Source organism: Caenorhabditis elegans, chromosome II (assembly GCF_000002985.6).
Source record: "Caenorhabditis elegans chromosome II".
Lineage (NCBI taxonomy): Eukaryota > Metazoa > Nematoda > Chromadorea > Rhabditida > Rhabditidae > Caenorhabditis > Caenorhabditis elegans.
The window spans coordinates 15,073,025-15,089,658 of record NC_003280.10 but is presented as its reverse complement, the minus strand read 5'-3'; the positions used below and the strand labels follow the sequence as shown (position 1 = coordinate 15,089,658).

Genomic DNA, 16,634 nt, shown 5'->3' with positions numbered 1-16,634 from the left:
AAACATTTAATCAACATTGTCCAGGAGGACTACACGGCCGCGTGGCCTAGGAACCAAATGCGCGGGAGTTTGAATATATTTAACTTTTTCTTTGAAATTAAAGCTTTCAAATTTTAAAATGTACTTTATGAAACAAAAAACACACAAAAAAACAAGAAAATCACAAACATGAGATACCATAAAGTTTTGTGCAAAGATCATTAAGAGCATCATGTGCGAGCCCGGCGCGGCACTCCATTTCCGAAGAATTCGCGAACGAGTCGAAAACCTTCCGCCTCAACTGAACCATCGTGCTCTTGTCAAGATGTCGTGGCTTCGTGTGCTCATGAGTCACCACGCACTGGAAGATCGCCGCATCGCAGATCGGGAACGACGTCGGCCGGAGACGGACGAGCTGCACGAATTCGTTGCGGAGCACTGAGGCTGCTGGCTCGGGCAGCGATTCTGAATGGAAATTGATGGGAAAATTGGATTTTTCGATAAAAATTACACTCGGAAGTTCCAATTTTCAAAAAGAAACTCACTAATCGAATAAAAATAGCAAAAATCTGAAACGAGCTGAAACCGCTCTCGTAGCGTGTATGACGTGGCATTTTCAGTGAGCACAGTTTTGATCTCCCGCCACGTGTCAATGTCATAATTGACACGATAATAGTTCGTAAATCCCAAATTCGAAAAAATTAGGCCATCTCGAATTGGCGAGAGGTGGATCCCGTGGCTGACCATTATTTGGATGGGCAGCTTGAATTCGGTGAACTTCAGTGGGAGAGGCCAAAGTGGCATGCGTTCCCAGGTTCCCGCACCTGGAAATTATTGATTTTTTCATGGAAAAATGAGGCTCAATTGCAAGCGCGCTCCACCTCACTCGCCTAAAATTTTGTGGAATGTATAATAGCATTATTTCTATATTTTTTTCTGAATCTCTTTTTGGAGTAAACTGTTAGAAAGTAACTCGAAACCTCTTAAAACAATGCAAAACCCCCAGAAATGCAATTTCGCGCCACCGTACTCGTCCAAACTTTTGTGGAATGTATAATAATATTTTGTCTTCAATTTTTTTCAGTTTGTTTTATTTATATTTTGTTAGCAAGCAATAAAAACCGCTAGGAAATGCAAAAACTTGAAAAAAAGCAAATTCGTCCACCGCACTAGCACATAATTATGTGGAATGTATAATAATTTTTTTCTCGATTTTTTAATTTTTTTTACTTTTATTTTGTTAGCAAGCAACTAAAAAACCGCTAGAAAATGCAAAAACTTCAAAAAAAAATGCGAATTCGCTCTACCACAGTCGCCCAAAAATTATAAATCCCTGCGGAATGTATAATAACAGCATCTTACCATTTTTGACGGTCATATTCGACCCATTTTGAGTGATTTTTATGGAATTTGCCAAACGGTCCACATTCATGTATGGTAGGCCTCCGTGCTCGTGCCAATAGTGAAGAAGCTGAAAATTGTCGGATTTTTCTTGATTTTTAAGCGTTCTAGGTCAAAATTTCGAGAAAAATTCCAATTTTTCATATAAAATTTACATTTTTACCTGTGAAACATAAATATCCTCATCCACTGTGCTATTCAACAGACCATATAACGTCCGGGAGCTGTACGAGCCCTTTTTCGAGTTATAAATCATCTCGTTGATCTTGGAGATCATGGATTTTTCCCCAATGAGAGATTCTATGGATTCTAGCATGGCTACACCTTTGAGACCACATTTTTCAAATATTTCAAATTCATTTGGGTGCTCGTCGAGTTTCAGAGTGTCTCCTGCGGTGAAGATGGTTTCGGAGAGGTAGATCTGGAAAAAGTGGGGTAACTTTTCAGGGAGAAGAGGTATTAAAAAATTTTCAACTGACAAAATATATAAATTTTTATATAGATGATTCTGTCAGTTGAACACTTTTTTGTAGCTTGACAAAGAAAAAAGTTACAGCAGCCGACAGCTCGCGGGTTCGACTCTGTGAGAGGAACTCACGAGATGTCGGTTGCCATAACTTTTTTCTCCATGAATTTTCAAAAACGTTGGTAATTGACAAAACATAGGAAAATTTATGTAGATTATTCTTTTAGTTGAGAACTTTTTTGTAGCTTGACCAAGAAAAAAGTTACAGCAGCCGACAGCTCGCGGGGTCGTCACTGCGAGAGGAACTCATAAGGTGTCCGGTGCTAAAACTTTTTTCTCCGTGAATTTTCAAAAACGTTGTCAACTGACAAAATATAGAAATTTTTATGTAGATCATTCTATCAGTTGAAAACTTTTTTCTATCTCGACCAAGAAAAAAGTTACAGCAGCCGACAGCTCGCGGGCCCGACACTGCAAGTTAAACTCACGAGATGTCGGTTGCCATAGCTTTTTTCTCCGTGAGTTTTCAAAAACGTTCGTAGCTGACAAAATATAGAGAAATTTATGTAGATTATTCTGTCAGCTGCAAACTTTTTGTAGCTTCCCAAAAAAAAGTTACAGCGGCCGACAGCTCGCAGGTCCGAAAATTCGAGTTGAACTCGCAGGACGTCGGCGGCTAATCTCAACTCACCTTTGCCAGGTGCCCCAGCCTCGTGAACTCATCGTTTGTCATTCTTTTTATCACTTTATCAGCGATGAAAGCTACTAAATCCTCTTGTAGACAAAGTTCAGATCCTTCTGAAATTGCAGCATACCCACCGATCCATTGTTTGGCAAGCCACGTGGCAAGCATTTTCACTTGATTTGCGTAGTCGGCCGAGAAGAATTGCACTGAAAATTAAATAGAACTAGCAGGTTTATGCGGCCGACATCTTGCGGGTATTAGACCGGCTAGCTGCGGCCGACACTGCACGGGCCAAAATTTGTGGTTTAATGTCCCGTGAATTGTCAGCTGCTAGAGACTCACCTTCAGACACCACAATTGAGCCGAAACACGCTGTAGAAGACACTTCGTTCATGGTGATTATATCGATTTTTGGAACAGGAATTAGCGATGAAAATATGTCTCTGAAAATGGGAAATTTTTTTTTTTAATTTCCAGCACCTACTTCAACAGAGCCAGGACTTGTGTGGCGGTGTGTAATAAATGTTTGGTTTGCTCTTTTTGAACTCTGAATCTGTTATAATGCACGCTAATGTTGACTCCAGTGTAGGTTGATTCAATCTGAATTTTTTTTAAATGAAAATGCTCATAACTTTTTGGTAATAAGTGATATCAAATAGTTGTCAACTGACAATAGGTGGGAAATTTTAGTAGCTACAGTTTGTTAGTTAAAAATTTCTCGGTTAGACTATTTAAAAAAAAGTTATAGCCCTCGAAGTTTAAGACAACCCACTAATATGTCGGGCGCTATAACTTTATTCTCCGCGTAGATATCAAAAAGTTGCCAACTAGAAAAATAATTGCTATGACATTTTCTCTAATTTGCCAGGTAACAATATTGCTATGTAGATACTATCAACAAAATTATGGCAGCCGACATCTCCCTGGTTCTTTTCTTCTAGGTTAGCCTTTAAACTGTCCGCCGCTATAACTTTTTTCTTGGGCAAGCTACATAAAATTTGTCAACTGACAAAATAATCAGCATAATATTTTCTACATTTTGTTAGTTGGCAACTTTTCCATATCTTCTAAACCAAGCCTTACATGAGTGTATTCATGTGGGAGGAGCAGGAAGCAAAGCATTGATGGTGTGATGGAAGGTGTCGTGGAGAATGTCGTCATCTGGAAATTAACTTTTTTTAATTTAATTTCGAGTTTTGCCCGTTTGCCCATTTTCAGCCCTCTTGTCACCCTTCAAATCAGGCGTGGGCGGCACACGATTTTGAAAGTTTCTGGCAAATCGGCAAACTGCCGGAATTGAAATTTGCAGAAAATCGGAAATTTGCTGGAATTGAACAGTTCCGGCAATGCGACAAACCGGCAACTTGCCGGAAAAGAAGTTTCCAGAAAATTAGAAAATTGCTAGAATTGACATTTCCAGAAAATTGGAAAATTTCCGGAATTGAAATTTCCAGAAAATTAGAAAATTGCCAGAATTGGAAATTTCCGGCGAATCGACAAACCGGCAAATTGCCAGAATTGAAATTTCCAGAAAATTGGAAAAATGCCGGAATTAAAATTTCCAGAAAATTGGAAAATTGCCGGACTTGAGAATTTCCGGCGAGGCGGCAAACCAGCAAATTGGCAAACCGGCAATTTGCTAGAATTGAAAATTTCCGGCAAATCGGCAAACAGGCAGTTTGTCGGAATTGAAAATTTCCGGCAAATCGGTAAACAGTCAATTTGTCGGAATTGAAAATTTCCGGCAAACCGGCAAGTCGCCGGTTTGCCTAATTTGACGATAAAAAAATTTGCCGCCCTGCCCTCCAATTACCTGCCAATTTTCATCAATCTTCCTCGGTGCTCCTTCATTCGATCCGGAGGTTAGAGCAAGTGTCCCAACCGGGTGTACCATAGTTATGGAGAATGTGACTTTTTCGGTGCTCGCCAGGTATGACGGGAATACAGCAGGAGCTCTGTTTGGGAACAGGTTGGATCCGAACACAGCATGCTCGCCGGCGTCTCTGTAAATTTCGAGTATTTGGAATAGGAAGTAAGGGCACTAGGGGGGGGGGGGGGGGGGGGGGGTACCTGTAGTAGATAGCACTTCCGATAAGGCCTTTGTATCTATGAATGGTCAGTGTATATCTGCCGGGAAACAGGACGGGCTGATCTACTGAGAGCTCCATAGAGTCATCTGTCAATTGCACATTAAAGATTTCTAGCTCGTGACCATTCATTACGAGGGACACATTTTCAAAGTGGTCCAGCATTATTATATCGAACTGGAAATTTAAGATTTATAAGATTTTTAATAAAAATCAAAAAATTTGTGAGGAAAACCTTTATCCTAGCCCGATTACTAGTGGAGTCACTGATAAACGCGGATTCCGGACCGATTTGCTGATTTATCTCGAAATGCATCACACATCGACCGGTGAATAGGGGCACGTCTGGATCGGAGACCTGAAAAAGTTGAGATTTCTAGCTTTGACATAAATTAAAATTTCAATTTCTAACCTCTGAAAGTGGTAGCTGTAGCTGAAGATCATATGATAAGGGCTTTAAGATCGGCGGAAGTCGATCATCGCTGTACAGTGGACGTGTTGAGAGAAGCTGGTGGAGATCTGATGTGACTATGCCAAATAAGTACAGCAGTAGCCAAGGAATCATTCGGCTGGAAAACTTTAGTTTTTGGATTAATGATAAGTTTTGTTTTTGGAAAATCGATAAAAGATGGTTGCGGGGATGGGAATAGTGTCGACGTACTGTAAACATAATGTGTGAGTACGGTCTGTAAAATTACTGTAAGAGCACAATAGGAGTAATGTAGGATTACTGTAGGATTACTGTAGGATTAATGTTGGATTTTTGTAGGACTACTGTAAGAGTACTGTAGAAGTTCTGTAGGAATATTGAAGGATAAATGCAGAAGTACTGTATAACAGGAGGGATTTTTTTTCAAAACGGAAAAAAATGTGCAAAACCACAATTTTCCGGAAATTTTCGGCAAATCTTCAATTTGCCGGCTTGCCGGTTTGCAGATTTGCCGAAGATTTTTCATTTTTGGCAAAATGTCAATTTGCCGGTTTGCTGGATATCGATTTTCCGGAAATTTTTAGAGTGATTTGTTTTGGAAATTTTAATTCCGGCAATTTGCCAATTTGTCAAAAAAATTATTTGCCGCCCCCCCCCCCTTGGTATGGATTACTATAGGACAACTGTAGTACTGTAGGAGTACTGTAGGATTTCTACAGGAGTATCTTTATACAATTTTTTTCGGAAAACTCTCAAAAATTTTGAAATTCTGTTATTTTTAGAGATATAAATTCTCTGAATAAGTTCTCTGAATTCCCGCTCTTTTTTTTCAAAACTTAAAAATAAATAGTTTTTCAACTGGCTGAAATTGTTTTTTCTCTGCTTTCTTTTCTTGCTTTCTTTTTTTTCAACAAATTTTTAATAAATTTTTAATAAACCATGAAAAGAACGTACAAGGAAAACCAAAATGAATATAGTTTTCATGTAGGCCTGCCTGCCTGCCTGACCTTAAGGCATCCTCAGCCTGCCTCTCGGAGTTCACAGGGCTGTTAGCGAATTTTTCGGAAAGTTTTAAAGCCGAAGTTTTGGCAACTATCAAAGGCTTTCATGGTAGGCAGGCGCGGTTTAAGGGCTTGCCGCCTGCCTGAAGCCTGCCGGTCAAATTTAACTAGGTTCATATTGTTTGTATTTAAATATTTTAAAATATGCAGCAATGCTCAATATGCTTTGAAAACAAATTACACATTTTTGGAAAATTTGTAAATTTATCAAAACTTTGTTTAAAGAGTTTCATTTTAATTTTAGGGTATGTTGGTTAGTATAAATTGTACCCTAAAAAGATTCGAAAATCCAAACAAAAAACAGCGTTTTGATAATTTTTTTTCGAGCCCAGATTTCAGCGTTACAATTTAAAATTTTAGTAAGTAGGAGTTAAGTTTTTGGTAGTTACCAATTCAAGTTACACTCTTGTCTGGGCGAAACCTCCGTAATTTCTGGTGAAAAAATGTATTTTGATTTGCTACTCTTTTTTGATGACTCATTATAAATAAATCTAATTGTAAGAGAATATTTTTCATCTGACAACACCAAGATTTGCCTTCCCGTCAAGTTGCCAAAATTCAACGGCGACTGTGGGCTGTTTTCAACGGGAGAAAGCCGCTTTTAATATATTACGAAGCTTTTCAATATGCATATTAGATATTAGATCATACTGCTGGCTTTCTTTCACACACGCAGGTACGATGAACCATACATTGAGAACTGTCGTCCAATACCATATTTATCAAGTTAATTTCAACTTTCTCGAGTTTCTTGGACTTTTATTCATAATATTAGGTCTCCAAATAAGTTCCGGGTCAAAAATCATAACTTTGTTCGCTGCGTATCAATTTTTATGAAACTTTAGGAATTTATATTATCAACTATGGTCTTTCATTTGACAATAATCACAAAATTTTTTGGCCGTCCGAAGTGCCCGTACTCGGAGCCAATTTTTTCAGGCATTTTTCAGATCTCGCTTCTTTTCAGGTTTCAACTGAGGTTTGTGTGCGGATATTGCTTAATTTAGTACACAATGTAAGAAAACAAGAAAAGTTTGAAAAAAAATCCGTCCAAAAAAAATTTTTTTGTCGCTCGTCAAAAAATCTACAAAAAAATTTTTGTCGAAAATTCTTGAATTTTTATACAAAAATGATGTAACCATGTGCAAACTATTTTTACATGTACAAAACATTTAAGTTTAACATTTGGATCTCGAGAAATACTCCAAAAACTCAAAAATATTTCAAAAAAGCTATGTTTTCTGTTATTATTTCAGTGTGACGCACTAAATTGAAAGATCATGGTTGATAACGTAAATTCCCACAGTTTCATAATAATCGATACGCAGCGAACAAAGTTATGCTTTTTGACCCGGAACTTATTTGGAGACCTAATACTTATGATTGCCCTCTGTTGCGCGGGAGTCAAGGATGCAAAAAATAAATTAGAAAAGAAGGAAGAGTCCAAAAATGGGTATAGTTTTCGTGAACTTTTTTGTTATTCAAATTTTAATTTAGGCAACCACCAAAATACTCTACAAATGGGGATGTTGTCTAATTAAACTTGATATTCAATCGAAATCCAGCAGAAGGTATGCAAGTTATCATAATTCGCAAGAAATGTTAAAATATTATAACCTATTTGACTATTTACTTGGAGATCAATTTTTGTGTACTTTTCAAAATTTTTTAAAAATCTAGTTTTAATTGTTGTGCGTATTTACTTTTGTACGAATAAATCATGCTATTTAATCCTATACAACATTTTCATAGAATTTGCTTTTTTTTTAAATCTTGTGTACAATTGTGCCGATTAAAATTAAAATTCTGAATTTTCAAAAAAAATCGCAGTTTGCCGAGAATTTTCTGCATTTGCTGTTTTTCCGGCGAACTCGGCAAATCGGCAATTTGCCGGATATGCCGGAAATTTCAATTTTGGCAACTTACCAACTTGCCGGAAAAATCGTTTGCGGCCCATCCCTGTAATGTACTACCTGGTTTCAGGCCAGCGCCGTATAAATAAAATTTAATTGTTATCACAATTTTTAGCTCTTTTCAATAACGAAATTACATGAAAATTCAGAAACAAATTAGAAAAATGGGCAAAATATTCTGTAATAAGGGAACAACTTGCGATTTGTTATACGGTATAATACAAAAAAACCTAGTATGATATAACTGTAAAGGTGGAGAAGTGGAGTAGCGCCAGTGGGGAAAGCGTTAAAAAGTACTCCTATGTTGCCAAAATAACCGAATATCGTAATAAAACTTTTCAAAAAATGTTTTTCGACTGTTTTTATACTGTAATTTTGCTCTAGTTATTCGTAGCAGCATAGGGGTCGGATTTCCTCAAAAACTCATATTTTTCAAAATTTTGGCAATGAGCCAAAAATTTGGCTGGAAATTCGGAAAAATCTGAAATTTCTTGGAATGTTTTTATTATGATATTCGGTAATTTTGAATCATTATAAGTGTATTTAGACAAAATCCCCCCGCTTTTAATTTCCTGTAACAATATTTGAAATTAGCTCAACAAACTTTTTTGCAGAGATTTCAAAATTGGAGGTTCACCACCATGAGAAAAACGTAGTTTTAAAAATAAAAAATTGATTCAAAAAAAAAGTAAAATGTAAACAAAAACAAATAGAAAACTTGGAAAACCGTATTCACAGTGTCGTCGGCTCTGCCCCGCAATACTCTATTATTTACCAACACCAGTGAGAAAAGAGACGCCTCCTCTGACCCCCCCCCCCCCCCCCCCCTACTACTTGCTGCTGACGATGTATGAGCAAAAGATTGGGGAGGGCTCCATTTAAGGGCTTCTAATCGGATTAGAGCGTATTAGGAGGTAGGAAATGTGAGAATGAACTTAATTGGTTCGGGCTGGGGATGCGCGGTCAGTTGTGAAGGAAGGTAGGGGGCTTTTGTTTCAAATGGGGAGGTAAAAGAGCAACTACCAAGAGCAAATAGTTCAGATTTTGGGACCGAAATTTGATATAGTTTGTGTGAAGGACACTCCTCTCACAACAGTCTTTAGTTTCACAACCATGTTGGGGGTGGTATGGTTTTAAAGGCGCACAGTTGCTTGTGGAAAATTTACTATTTTCGCCATGTGCATTTTAAATAAAAAGTAAAAGTACAATGGAGGTCTAGTATATGCAATAAAAAAAAGATCGTTCGGCAAATCAGTAATATGCCGGTTTGCCGATTTGCCGGAAGCCTCAATTCAGGCAGTTTGCCGGTTTGCCGATTTGCCGGAAATGTTCAATTCCGGCAATTTGTCGATTTGCCGGAAAAATCGTTCGCCGCCCACCCCTCCTGATATGCAAGCTATTGAAGGAATTTAAATCCCTAATAAAAATTGTATAAATAGAAGAGATGGACATACGACAAAATTGCCAGAATTAAAAATTTCCGGCAAATCGGCAAATTGCCGGAATTGAAAATTTCCGGCAAATCGGCAAATTGCCGGAATTGAAAATTTCCGGCAAATCGGCAAAGCCTAAAATTGTCGATTTGCCGAATTTGCCGGAAAAACGGCAATGGCCGAAAATTTTCGGCAAATTGTGGTTTTGTATTTTTTTTTTTGTTGGAAATTTCAGAATTTCAATTTGAATTGGCAGAATTATACGCATTCTATGAATGTTCCAACATCTATTTTGAAAAGTTGGCAAATTCTTTGAAAATATCTTTAAAAAAACGGAAAACAAATTTTTAAAAAGGCACAGTTTTATCATATTCATCTAAAAATTTCCGGCGAATCGGCAAATCGGCAATTTGCCGAAATTGAAAATTTCCGGCAAATAGGCAAAATGGCGGAATTGCAAATTTCCGGCAAATCGGCAAACCGGCAATTACCGGAAAAATAGAATAAACAATATTATTATTACCAACAATATTACCAACACTTCATGTAAGAACATTTTATGAAATCTATTGCACAATATTTCAAATCAAAATATTTCAGGTATCGTTTAACATTTAAAAAATTAATTTAAACAGAATGAAACAGGAAAAAATTAAAACCCAAGTTTTTACCCAGTCATAATTCAATAATCCACCTGAAAAGTATATAGATTCAAGCATGAAACGTTCCACGTAAAAAAATGTTTATTTTCCAGACACAACATTATTTCTTCCCCTTCTTCTTCTTATTCTTCGTGTTTCTGACCACCTTAACCGGTCTGTAAAGCTTCGCATCCAAACTCTGATATCCTTTCGTTCCCTTCTTTTTCTTATATTTTTCAAACATTTTATCTCCGGTCCTTTTCGCCAGTACCTCTTCTGCGTACAAATTCTGAACACCCTTAAACGCATCCCCACGTCTTTCGAGCAAAACTGCAAGTTTCGAGCGATTTTTCTGATTTCGAAGGTTCTGCATGTAGAGGTTGAGATTTGGAGTTGGCATGTATAACAATTTCTCCTTTTCAACAACGTTTGCTTTGAGCATTCTATCCAGGACGCGCTGAAAATTTGAATCGGTTTTTATCCTGGAAAACCCGTGAGATGTCGGCTGCTGTATTTACCGCCTAGAAAAAATCTGGATAGCTTCTCGCCAGCTGTAGCAGTCGACATAATATGGGCTCATTTTCTCGAAAGTTTGCAAAAAAACCAGTAAGATGTCGGCGGCTATAACTTTTTTTATATGTTTAGATACTACTAATTGTAAGTAATGTATTAAAAAGTTTAGCAAAAAGTTTATCAACTTTCTGTTCTCTCCAATATAAAATTAGATGTAGCGGCCGACGTCTCACGGGCTTCCCTAAATTCTGGAACTCGTCAGATGTCAGCCACTGTAACATTTTCTCCTATACAGTTAGAAAAAAGTTGTAAACTAATAAAATATGGGAAATTTTAATTTTTACATTTTGTTAGTTGATAATTTTTTGATAGCTGTTATCCCAAAAAAAAGTATAGCGACCGACGTCTCACAGGCCAATTTTCCTAATTTTTGGATAAACACTACCCGGGATTTGTCGGCCGCTGTAAAATTTTAACCCATTTAGTTAGATAAAGCTCACATTCCGATGATCAAAAATGACATTATTGAAATCCACTTGAAAAGTTTTAATTTTATCATTTTCGTCCTTTCTATAGTCGAGAAGTTTCTGCTTTGCACGCATCATTTCCATCAGTTTTCCATTTTCGTAGGCTTGAGTCATTCCAATATTTGGATGCTAAAATTTAATAACTATATCAATTATTTGAGAAATTTCGATTAAGCTTACCCAAACAAATTCCGTAAAAAGTCGCTTCGGAGGCAATGTACGTTGACGATCCAATCTGTTGAACGCTTCATAGGCTGTCTGGAAATGTTTAAAGGGACATACCTTTGTGGGAAGTAAAGTTATCTTGAAAATTGTGAATGACAAAATGTAGAGCATAAAATTTTGCACATTTTGTTAGTTGGCATTTATTTTGTAGGTGCAATAGTTTTAGAGATACAATGGTTCAAAGTTTTAAGATTAAATTTTTTTTTTGTATAATTCGAAATATTTAAATTGGCAAGAGCTATCAAAAAGTTGCCAACTAACAAAATATAGCGAATTAAATTTTCTAAATTTTATTAGTTGTCAATTTTTTGCTATTTCTAATTAAGATAAGGCTATAGCGGCCGACATATAACTGGTTCAACTAAAATTTGAAAAGTACCAGGTTGTAACTTTTTTCTCCGTTTAGCTACAAAAATGTTTTCAACTAATAAAATGTAGCAAATTTAAATTTCTACATTTTGCAGCCAAGCTAGACCTTACCCGATCTCCCAACCCGGCAAACAACGCATAAACGTGCAAGTACTCGCAGAATGGCTTCGGAACTCTGACATTCGGGTAAAAAATCACCTGAAATATTGATTTTTCCTTCAATTTTTATGCACAAAATGCTCACTCTAATGACGACTCTTTCACTATTCTCCAATTTTCCGTTTGTTGGGCGAACTTTGAAAAGTTCGCGGCTCGAGACCTTGATTTTGAACCAGAATGGCTTGCACGTACGATTGGTAAGTGTGAAGTGAGCAGAGATGGGCTCTTCGCCAAGACGGCCCATAAATACTAGCTGGAAGTTCAAGAACATTGCTGAAAATGGCTGAAGCTTGGAAAATCCTCACCGACGGAGCATCGATATGAAACGGGAAGGGTGACGGTGTGACGTCTTGATAATTGTACTCGTTGTCCAGTGGAATCGGCGGATTTTTCCGCTCGTACTTCTCCTTTCGTTCTCTTTCTGAGACTTGGAGCACATAAGTTTCAGGTTTTTGTTTCGAGTATTCGTCCACATCGCGTTCGGAGACGACGGACATCGTTTGTTGAGAAATAATCGATTTATTTATTGATTGCCTCTTCTTTTTCTAAAATAAATTCAATTTTCGTCAGTTCACGTTGAAAAACTTTGTTATTGATGATGTGTGACCAAATTAATCATTGAGATGTAAATATACTTCAAATTTTTCTGGTAATTGAAACCGGTTTTCACTACTTTTATCGTCATTTTAAACTGTTTTCTGAAATTTTATCTCATTCCAAATAAATCACCAGACCTCAAAACTTAACAAGCTACAGTAATAATGGAGAGCAATCGCGCTCCAGTGCGGATGAGAGAGTGGAGACGCAGAGAATTATCGGTTTTTTTTCCTGTATTTTTCTTGTTTTTCTCGCTTTTTTTTTGCTTTTCTTCAGTTAAATTTAAGTATAATTGTGAATTTTTTATTATTTCAGTTGAAAATTCAAAAAATCGTCTAAAAAAAGTAATTTTGCAGTGAAAAAATTAAAATTCAAGAGAAAAAATCTCAAATTGTACGATTCTAACATTAATTTCCACCTGGAAGTCTATTTTGCTAGTTAAAATATTAAAAAACCCCATCAGAAAATTCAATTTTCGCATTAAAACCATGGAATTTATGCTATTTTAATTTCTGACCTTCGATTTCCACTTGAAACCCTATTTTCCAGCTTCGAATTGATATTTTAACGCAAAATTAGGGTTGAAATTACGTTATTCTACAGAAAAAATTGAGAAAACCCCCAATTTCAGCACTTAAAACTTCACTTTTTAACCGCGCAAACCTCTATTTCCAGCCTAAAACCCATATTTTCCTCCGAAAAACTCACTAATAACCGCCCTTGTCATAGATTTTCAGCCTCTAAACCTCAAAAATCACCGAGATCTTTCAATTTTTCACGCACGAGTTGTGTTTTCTCGGCGAAAATCACATTTTCAGCGGGTTTCCCATAGCAACCAGCTTTTCGATCTCGAAATTTCAGTGCTTTTGGCTCTTTTTTTTCAGTTTTTAGCTATTGATCGTGCTGAGACCCTTCTCCGTTCCACTTTCCCGGGCGAAACTTGATTTCTGAACTCGAATTTTGCGGCACAACACACACACAATATAACGTGTTCGTAATTCGTTTTAGAGAGTATTTAAAGAAATTTTGATAAGGTCTTTGGAAATTTTGCATTTTCCTGTGAACTTTCTTGAAAATTGGTCAATTTTTATTATAAAAATGTGAAAAATTCAGGGGAATCCTTTAAATAAATGACTTTTGAAGCTCCTTAGTTCGAAAATAGATATTTTTTCAAAATTTTTAAGGCAAAGAAATTTTTATTGCTTTATTAGACTCGAAATTGTTTGAAAAAACCGAATTTTATAATGAAATTTCTTGAAATTTTGAAAAAAAAAGTTATGGCGGCTCAAAAATTACCTGAAATTAATTAAAATTTGAAATTTGACTTGTCAGCGGCTGGAAACTAATCTTTTTTGAAATCACCGTCTAATTCTGGATATACAAGTTAATTATTTCGCGTTTTCAACTTGATTTAGGTACATTTAAGGTTTTGGCAAAATTGCCTTAAATGTACCTAAATAAAGTTGAAAACGCGCACGATAATTAACTTGTATACCCAAAATTAGACGGTGATTTCAAAAAAGTTAGTTTCCAGCCGCTGACAAGTTAAATTTCAAATTATATCTGATTTTGGGTCATTTTTTAAGCCGCCATAACTTATTTTTGAGAAGTTTTCAAGAAATTTCATTATGAAATTTGGTGTTTTTAGATAGTCTAATAAAGTAATAAAAAGTTTCGACTACACCAGCTTTTAATTTTTATTTGCAAATTAAATAAAAAGATTTGAAAAAATCTGATTTTTCAAATTTACCTTTTAGTGATGTTCTAAAATTGGAAACAAACATTTCCACTTATTAGGTATCCAATCTAAAAATTATCTAAAAATTGGCCCTATCGTACTACGGGACCACTAAACTCTGAAAATGCGTATTAAGCAACATATTTGACGCGCAAAATATCTCGAAGCGAAAACTACAGTAACTCTTTAAATAAGTACTGTAGAACTGGTGTCGATTTACGAAAACCGTTTATAATCGATAAAATATTAGATGAAAAAATTTTTAAATTTTTTTAAACTCGATCCCGTAAATCGACATTTTTCGCTACGAGATATTTTGCGCGTCAAATGTTTTGTGTAATACGCATTCTCAGAATATTGTGTTTCCGTAATAAAAAGTGAACATTGTCCCATCACACACACACACACACACAACACAGTGTATCGCAACTGTGTATTATGATCTCCCGCTGAACTTTTCCGCCAATAGTTGTGTTGTTTTTTCTGCCGCGCCTCCAACTAACACTACACTCTACCCCAACTTTCTTATCAATCAGGGTGTCTCTCAGACTTCACTCCAACTTGTTTGTTTGCTCTTTCTCTGAAACATTATTTCTACTGAATAGGTTTTTATGTAGAACACTTAAAGGGGGAGTAGAGTTTGTGGGTATTTTGCCTAAATAAACTGAAACTGGACCAAAACCACCGAATTTCATAATGATACTTCACAAAAAATTTGCAAAAATTTTTTATGGCGGGTCAAAATTTCGAAAAAAAGAGCCAAATTTTGCTAAAATCTGAAATTTCGCACACTTTTCTTTGCCACAGCCGCTGGATTTCAGTTTTTTTCTGAAATTATCACCTTTTAATCCTTATTTTGGTAATTTATCTCGCGGAAATTCGTTGATTAAGACAACTTTTAAGCCGATAGGCATCCAATTTTGATCATTTTTGGATGCCTATTGGCGTAAAAGTTGTCTCAATCAACGAATTTCAGCGAGATAAATTACCAAAATAAGGATTAAAGGGTGATAATTTTAGAAAAACTGAAATCCAGCGGCTGTGGCAAAGAAAAGTGTGCGAAATTTCAGATTTTAGCAAAATTTGGCTCTTTTTTTTCGAAATTTTGACCCGCCATAAAAAAGTTTTGGAAATTTTTTGTGAAGTCTCATTATGAAATTCGGTGGTTTTGGTCCAGTTTTAGTCTATTTAAGCAAAATACCCACAAACTCTACTCCCCCTTTAAAGGTGGCGTAGTCGTAATTTTCTATTACTTCATTAGACTCGAAATTGTCTGAAAGCATCGAATTTCATAATGAAACTTCTTAAAAACTTCTCAAAAAAGTAATGGCAGTTCAAAAAGTGACGTAAAATTAGTTGAAATTTGAAATTTAACTTGTCAGCGCTGTCAGCTGGAAACTAACTTTTTTGAAATCACCGTCTAATTTTGGGTATACCAGTTAACTTTCTTGCGTTTTAAATTCGATTTAGGTATATTTAAGGTTTATGGACCACCAGAAGTTACCAAATTTTGCCAAATCTGGAAATCTGGTGAACCATCGACCTTAAATGTACATAAATCAAGTTGAAAACGCGAAATAATTAACTTGTATATCCAGAATTAGACGGTGATTTCAAAAAAAATTCGTTTCCAGCCGCTGACAAGTCAAATTTCAAATTTTAATTAATTTCAGGTCATTATTGAGCCGTCATAATTTTTTTGACAAGTTTTCCAGAAGTTTTATTATGAAATTTGGTGTTTTCAGACAATTTTGAGTCTAATAAAGCAATTAAACAATTTCGACTACACCACCTTTAATTCATAGTACATTCGTATATATTTTACAGTTTATCAGAATACATCAGTTCTGCTCTATAACTCGACAAAATCGGCTATAACACGGCCTCCTGGAGTGTTCATAATTATTAGAGCGCGCTCGCGCGGCACCTCACGAACTCGAGAATTTGCGGGAATTCGTTTTGCGGTGACATCAGTTTTTTGCTATTTTTGGCTTCTATAGGAAATATTTTTGATTTTTTGATTTTTAATATTCTTGAGAAGCATCATCCGAATTGAAAATGTGTAAAATTATGAAATTAGGCCGAAAACTCAAAGTTTTACAGAAGGAAGCCACTGCAGTTTAAAAAAAAAGGTATCAAGATCGCCAGTTTTGCGACTTATGCGTCGTAAAATATGTCATTTTGTAGAGAATTAAAAGTTTCATAAGAATTTTCGTTCGAAATTTTAAAATTGTTTTTATTAAAAACTTAAAAATTGAAGAAACAAGATTTTAACGTAAAATTGTTGATTTTTTGAATATTTTTTTATTAGAAATTAAATAATTAAAATTTCAAACGAAAATTTGTATGAAACTTTTAATTCTCTACAAAATGACATATTTTACGACGCATAAATCGCAAAACTGGCGAT

The 16,634-nt window shown here is 35.8% G+C and overlaps 2 protein-coding genes and 2 non-coding genes across 4 annotated transcripts; 2 read left to right on the top strand and 2 right to left on the bottom strand.

The window, feature by feature from the left end:
• Positions 1 to 109: 109 nt before the first annotated feature.
• Y53F4B.20 (Aminopeptidase) lies at positions 110 to 5,189 on the bottom strand. The gene is made up of 12 exons (NM_064704.6): positions 5,031 to 5,189; positions 4,854 to 4,976; positions 4,602 to 4,795; positions 4,345 to 4,534; positions 3,615 to 3,692; positions 3,016 to 3,131; positions 2,874 to 2,974; positions 2,538 to 2,737; positions 1,544 to 1,801; positions 1,342 to 1,450; positions 525 to 803; positions 110 to 444 (listed from the first exon to the last, which is right to left on the bottom strand). Exons 1-12 carry the CDS (start codon positions 5,181 to 5,183, stop codon positions 161 to 163), a joined length of 2,085 nt encoding a protein of 694 aa, NP_497105.3. The 5' UTR covers positions 5,184 to 5,189; the 3' UTR covers positions 110 to 160.
• Y53F4B.61 lies at positions 2,455 to 2,604 on the top strand. Its single transcript, NR_051934.1, has one exon. It is a non-coding gene; the product is annotated as an Unclassified non-coding RNA Y53F4B.61 (non-coding RNA).
• Positions 2,679 to 2,828, top strand: Y53F4B.60. The gene has a single exon (NR_051933.1). It is a non-coding gene; the product is annotated as an Unclassified non-coding RNA Y53F4B.60 (non-coding RNA).
• A 4,994-nt stretch (positions 5,190 to 10,183) lies between the features above and the next one.
• On the bottom strand, positions 10,184 to 12,391 carry Y53F4B.19 (Major sperm protein). Its single transcript, NM_064703.6, has 6 exons — positions 12,195 to 12,391; positions 11,975 to 12,142; positions 11,842 to 11,928; positions 11,317 to 11,394; positions 11,110 to 11,265; positions 10,184 to 10,553 (listed from the first exon to the last, which is right to left on the bottom strand). Exons 1-6 carry the CDS (start codon positions 12,384 to 12,386, stop codon positions 10,218 to 10,220), a joined length of 1,017 nt encoding a protein of 338 aa, NP_497104.2. The 5' UTR covers positions 12,387 to 12,391; the 3' UTR covers positions 10,184 to 10,217.
• Between the last annotated feature and the right edge of the window lie 4,243 nt (positions 12,392 to 16,634).